This window comes from Phalaenopsis equestris, unplaced genomic scaffold (assembly GCF_001263595.1).
Source record: "Phalaenopsis equestris unplaced genomic scaffold, ASM126359v1 Scaffold000002, whole genome shotgun sequence".
NCBI lineage: Eukaryota > Viridiplantae > Streptophyta > Magnoliopsida > Asparagales > Orchidaceae > Phalaenopsis > Phalaenopsis equestris.
Window position 1 is genome coordinate 6,995,444 of NW_018164444.1, and position 6,946 is coordinate 7,002,389.

Below are 6,946 nucleotides of genomic sequence, written 5' to 3' on the forward strand. Positions count from 1 at the left end.
AATTGATTGAGTTAAGATAACCTAGTAAAAAATCGACAGGAGGATGTCTAATCAATGCTGACATAGCAATTTATCTAGAAGCTCATCAAGAGGATGGCTAAGCCATCAACTGAAAGAATGTTGGCCCGATACAAAGATGTATCCCATAGAAGAGTCTTTCCGACGAAACGATCAACCCCATAAATATCTTTAATTGTCCACAAAGACCGAAAACTTACTGTCATAGAGGATTTCTGAAAATAGTCAACCAAAACAAGTCGAACAAGCTAAGACAACACAGATAAGCCATCGAGCTAAGCCAGACGAGCCACGCCAGCTCATATAAGCCGACAAAGACAAAAAAAAAAAAAAAGACTAGAAGATGAGTAGTCCCCTATAGATCTCCAAAAATATCTCAGTGTAAGCCCTTCAAGATATGGGCAAAAATGAAATATTATTGTTGTGCTAAATCCTCTTTAAATAAGAGAAATATTTATTGAAAGGAATTCCTCTTTTCACTTGTTCATTCTTTGATATCATAAGATCCAATATAAAAACCACCTCCCTCTCAGTCATTTCTCCACTCTACTCTCACGTTCTATTTCTTTGGTGTGATTCAAAAATATTTTTTGATTTAACATCTTAAAAGGTGCGGTGAACATGAATCATACCGCAAACAATAACAGGAGCAAACTAAGGAGAAAAACCTCATAATAGAGAGACTAAAAACAACATGGGTGCACGCAGGAGTTTGTAGCTGAATAGATCCAAGATTTGAAAGATCTAATGCTGGAAGTGACCAAAGGCGGGCTGACCATGAGAGAGATCAACATCGTGGACAAGACACTACGACACCAAATGACAGAAGAGTCCCCTCAACCTTCAAGAGGGAGAATGTTACCCAATACAACGACTGTGTTAGTTCGGCGCCAATCGATCACAACCAATTAAGAGGCACGAAAGCGACTTGTAAACCAGGAAATACGTTCTCTCGACATTTTTTTTTAGGAATTTAGCCACAAGAACAATACAAGATTTTGGCACTAGAATCTTACAAATTATGATTAGAAACAGTTGAGCATATTGTCATATTGCTTCTTTTGAGTCGACCATATGTGTTCTCAGAATCAATGACGAACTAAAATGTCGACTCTGTTTCACCGCGCTGAGATATTCAACCCTCAGACAGTTTAATGAATTAGTGTCTGAAGTAATCACATCGTTCATAGATTTTAAGCAGATGTCCGTTGCGAAGTTCGTGAGAGCTCAAGAACCCCAAAAGTGCTTGCAGGCTCTCACACAACTTTGTCAGGGACAAAGCGAGACTTCACGTTTTCATCACCCGCTTCTAAAAGGAGATGTTGTTAGATTTTCGAGATTTAGAACCTACGATCAGTCATGCAGTCCTCGCCGAGAGATTAAATAAATGACATTTTCGTTATGTGCTAGGTCTACATCGTCCGGAGATGGTAGCTGAGCTATTAGAACCATACAACAATCATATATCGACAGAAAAATATATTTCTCCTCTTGCTTCATTCAGAACATAACTCACCAACTGCGACCTGCCAAAGAGAATCGTCCACAAAGAAGGTTGGAGACCAAGAAACAACCCTCACCCTACCCGAGCTCGCTTTAAAGATTCACAACCACGCCCGATTCTTTATGTTTACTTATTGTTAAATTCAAAAAATACATATAGAATCTTTTAACTAAATGCACGATCTTAGATCCAAACGACACTTGGAGAACTCAGTGGGCAAATGAGTCTGACTGATACTTGGGGAACACAAGTCAACTCGCCAACGGTGTTTTCATTCGAGCAGTTGAATTAACATCTCAAAAACTTACTAAACAACGATGCTTGACATCTGAATGGGAATCCCCTTAATTACCAGATCAACAAAACTCATGCACCATAAGATTCCCATGTCTCTGGCCCCGGAGCACAGGTCAAGCTATTACAGCTAGATTCCCTCCTCACTCATGATAAGATTAGCGGAGGGCAGCACATGAATCACCCTAATGACAAGTCTAGACGACTGCCCCTACAAAAACTTTAATAGGATCCACTTAATATGATTAGTGTAAGGTGTGGCCCGTCCAGGACAAAGACTTAACCATGTGACCAAGACATGGGTAGTGTAAGACTTAAGACTTGATTCGGGCGATGGCATATTAAAAAACTCTTTGATTTTTTTCGACCCCATTTAACTACTCATCTCTACAATACTATCCTAATCAATTGGCCCTTTGACCAAATTAACCAACGTGAAATCACAATCTCCTCATCTTACAAGTTCTGTTGTCATCAATCTTTGCAGTTAAGCACAAAAAAAAAATAAAAAGAGGAAGAAAAAGAAGAGAGCTCCAAGTTACAAAAATACTTTTTCATTTCTTCATTTATAGTTTAACAAAAAATAGTTTACAAAAGTTTAAAAAAAAGGTAAAAGGAAATGTCGAGATCGATCATTACATTTGACGACCCGTTGTAGTCTCTACTATTTTCGCTACCTCAGTTGGCTTCCACTTCCTTAGGCTCGGAGTCGTTACTATTGTAGAGAACTTCTCGAAATCAACACAATTAAGGGAAAATAGTTCACCCTTTTCCATATGAGAGCCATATATGATCCAGTCCTGGGATTTCTCCGTAAGAAGAGCCCTCTTGCATGGGAAGAGAAGAAAGTTTGGAAAAGAATTCTTCAAACATTTTCACCAATTCTTCAAACATTTTCGCCACAACCATATTCGCTCTTTTAGAAACTGATTCTCTTTTTCTAAGTCTTAAAGAAGTAAAGATCGCTCAAGTTTGTCTGCTTGGGTTTTTTGTCACGTCTCTTCCAATTCTTTCTCCACCGCTACCATCCTCTCTTCAAGCCCGACTTTCCTCATGAAGGAGGGTCAATTGAGTGCAAGCTTGCCAGGTCATCACATGATATCAATCAGTAGTTCGACAAAGGCTGACTAAGCTCTTTTCCAACAATGTCTCCTTCAAACTCAGACACCACATCTCCTTGACCATTAGGGAAGTGTAGTGGGCAACAACCAAAGAAGTAGAATTCTAATCTTTTCAAAGATCGATCAATAAAATTTGTCGCCCAACTGAGTTTCACTTTTGCCTTCTCTGTCTGCATAGAAACTCATTTAAACTCTTGCCCCATGTGCTTCTTTCGGAACAACAAAGGGGGAAATTCATCCTCAGAAGTCAACTCTTAGGAGCATTTCCTCATCAGGAATTTTTGTTGAAGTCGGTCACGAGAACCTTTCCCTTTCGACAATGCTACCCTTTGAGAAGAACTGTCTCGGACAAGTTCACCTTGCCTGGTGATTCAGTAGACTCTTCAAAATGATGATCTATTTGGCGTCCCAACGGTGGCGCTGTCGTCAACTTGCCCGTGTTGATGAGGAGATAACGACTAGCTTTATCTCTCACTGACAAAGGCAGAAATCTTGGAGCTTCTGGTCAGAAGTTATTAGGCTCTACCTCTTGAACTTACTCCTCTTAAGCCTCCCTCTCCTGATGGCTCGATACTTCATGACTCACTGCTTCTTCGACATCTAGCTGGTGGATTCCTTGAGAACCTACAAAAGGAAACAAACCTCTAATTTCTCTCAATATCTCAACCTCTAGATCAGAATCAATTCATATGTTTATGCTCTTTGAAAAACAATAGTGGTATATATCAGTTCCGCACCTACCGAACCCTCAGGGCCCTTGCTCTATCAAGGACCTTTGGCGTTGGATTTTTCTTTATCCTAACAGCGTCCAAGCTAGGCCTTTTCTTGGTGATCTGAGCATTCATAGTTTCCTCTCTCTTGGTCTAGCAAACATTGGAGACTTTCCAATCATCCCCAACCATCACATTGGAGGTGTCGAGTTGCAAGACCTTGTTGACAAGATTAGGCTCCAAGTATTATTAAACTGATAATTTGGCCCCCTCAACCTTACTCCCCACTAACAATACTACTGTCGCTGACACCTTTGTCTTTGCTTTAGAGGAGCCTCACCTAATGGAACTGTCTGGATGGCCGCTCGGCGAGGAAGCCAAGCAGAACTGTTGCTTTCAAACCTTCACCTTATTTCTAGTCCTAATAGCTGGAATTTGTCAACTACCAAAATTTGTACAAACTGTTCGGTCCAACCTGAAATGGGAACAGATAATTGAATAGATCTATCGACCAAGGGATCCCTTGCCATTGAGAAAATATGAGAAAATTCATAATGGACACAATGGAGTTTGGCTTCACCTGCGCTGGGATAACTCCATAGTTGTTGAAGATGGAGTGTAACTTGATACAAAATGAAAGGTGAAGGTCGAGTTGGAATTGGTCCTTATAGAACAAAAGGTCACCTACGTGCAATGTGGTCGCCAAATCTGCCGCGCTAGGGACATGAAGATTGATGGAAGAGCAAAAGAGATGACTCCTCTGCAACTAGTCGACCTCCTCTCGAGTCATTCACGACTAGTCATCCAAAGCTTGCAATTCAAAGTCCCTCAGAGAATACCTTGGCACTATCGAGCTATCGTCAAAGTGAAAAATTGAAGTTCGAGAGAGCGAGAGATGAGAGAAATTAAATGAAGTGTTCCCTCGTATCTCCCCCCTTTATATATATAGAAGGACAAATGAAGTTCAAAAGTCGTGCAATGGTAAAATTGGAAATGGGCAATCATTTCCAAAAGGATAGTCAACAAGAATAAAAAAATACACAGAACTCAATGAAAAAATATCTTTATTCCAAAATAACACATGGATAATGATAAAACACTCAGAAATAGTTTGAGGAATTGAAGTATTACACGAGGGAGTCTGACACCACTTCAACCAAGATATGCCTTAATCAAAGCAACTTTTTATACAAAATTTCTCCTCCAAACCAAAATTGTTTCAACCAATTTGATTTAGCCTGCGACTAAAGGATTTGAGACTTATCTTACTGGATCTCGACCAATTGAATGAAAGAACTTTCAATCTCATCCAAACAACGAACCAACATCTGATGGGACATCAAGATTCCTTCGCCAGTTTCCTCGCATGTCTTAAGTGGAAGTGGAGGGCATTGAGGCAGTTGACCCCACCACCCTCACTAGAGAATTGGCCACTCTCATCTCTGTGTGATTTGCGCTTCTCTTCAGTTCGATCGGACTGTCATTTGGATTTGGCTATATCGGAGCATCTAAATCACAAATAAAAGACATCCAACTAAAATCCAAAAAAAAAAACAAACTCTATAAATCCAAGACAAAATTTTGTCATACTCAAGAACCGAAACAATTCACACTGTAAGCTCACCAGAGAGCACTGGTGGAAGCGATAGAAGCACACAAGAAACTATTCGAGAGACCGACTGGTAGGAGGGTCTTGCGCCACAACAGATAGTTGAGTGGGCATTTCAGAGACCAAGCCAAACGGTTGAATGGCTTTCAATACTACACAAAGGATCAAATTAGATAAGCCCACCTGATCCAATAGCAGGAACCTCTTTCTCTTCACTATAACTTTCTTTCTCCCCTCACCCACCGGGCGATCCCATCATTTTCCCTTGGCAAATACGAAATGAATCTGATTCTTTATAGGGACATCGACATGAGACTTCATGAGCATGTCCATTCTAACACCAAAAGCACGAGAGATGATCGATCCAAACGAAGAAAATTACATACTGAAATAGGCATGAGAAAGCGTCCCATCACCCTATTTATAAGAATTAGAGGCTATGAAATAAATAGTCTAATCATTGAGTTATTAATTAAAGTTGAATGATCTATTTTTTAATATTTAATTTTCTAATTCTCATACCAACATTGCTTTCAAAAAGAAAGATGATCGGTGAATTAAAATATGACAGAAAAAGTGTCGGTGATAGTCTCACAAAAATCCAACAATCCATAAAAAAGAAACACGATAAAGATAGATCCTTCGCAAAGAGATCGTGAGGCCCATCGAGCTGACCGAGCTAAGCTAACTAATTCAAAAGTCAACGGTAGAATGTCTAATCGATGCCAACAGAACACTCATCCAGGAACTCATCAAGAGGATATCCAATTCGTCAACCCAAACAAGCTGACCCAATCCGGAGATCTGTCCCATAACAGAGTTGATCAAATGAAAGGATTAGTTGTGCAAATATCTTCGACCGTCCCACAAAGGCCAACAACTTCTTGCCGAAGAGGATTTCTGAATTAGCCAACTCAGAGAAGTTGAACAAGCCAAGCCAACTCATACATGCTAAACGAGCTAAGCCGACCAAGCCAAGCTAACTTAAAAAAGTCGATCAAGCTAAAAAAATAACCAAAAGATGAATAGTTACCTTTAGACGCCAAAAACATCCCAACATAGGCCACTCCAACTAAAGACAAAAATGTAATACTATTGTTATGTTTAATGCTCTATAAATAGGAAAAAAAAATTATTAAAGATAAGTCCACTTTTACTGTTCATTTTTTATTATCACAAGATTTAGTATAGAAATCACCTCCTTCTCCATCTATTTTTTTCAATTTTTCTCTCACACTATAAAGTTCTCACACTATTCAATAGGTGGGATTCACGAACATTTTTAGATTCAACAAATACTATACCTTGTTATGCCCACTTGTTTTGAGATAATACCTATTCAACATAACAAAATAATTACAAAACAAGTAATTAGTTCTAGCCATTAAATCGTACTTAAGTTGAGTAGCTCTTAAAGAAATCATTGGCAATTCCAGTATTTTTAAAAAGGAATTGCTACTATTATATTACTATAACATGTCATATTATTAATATACTACCTAATTATTTATAATTACTAATAAACAATCCTATTTATTAAACTCATTTACAAACCACCTCAACATCTAATTATCATGGTAAATATGAGTTTATTACCTTAAGATGCACCCTATAATTATAACGAATTACATAACATCCAAATAATCATAAAAAAATATTACAATAAACCAATAAAAATCTCTTGGAAAAT

At 38.7% G+C, this 6,946-nt stretch overlaps 1 protein-coding gene across 1 annotated transcript in view; it reads right to left on the minus strand.

The window, feature by feature from the left end:
• Window positions 1-3,481: 3,481 nt before the first annotated feature.
• Window positions 3,482-6,946, minus strand: part of LOC110039485 — a 13,631-nt gene continuing 10,166 nt past the window's right edge. The window contains exon 10 of the mRNA XM_020744567.1: window positions 3,482-3,561. Within this exon, the coding sequence (XP_020600226.1) occupies window positions 3,482-3,561 (80 nt within the window). The remainder of the gene's footprint in view (window positions 3,562-6,946) is intronic.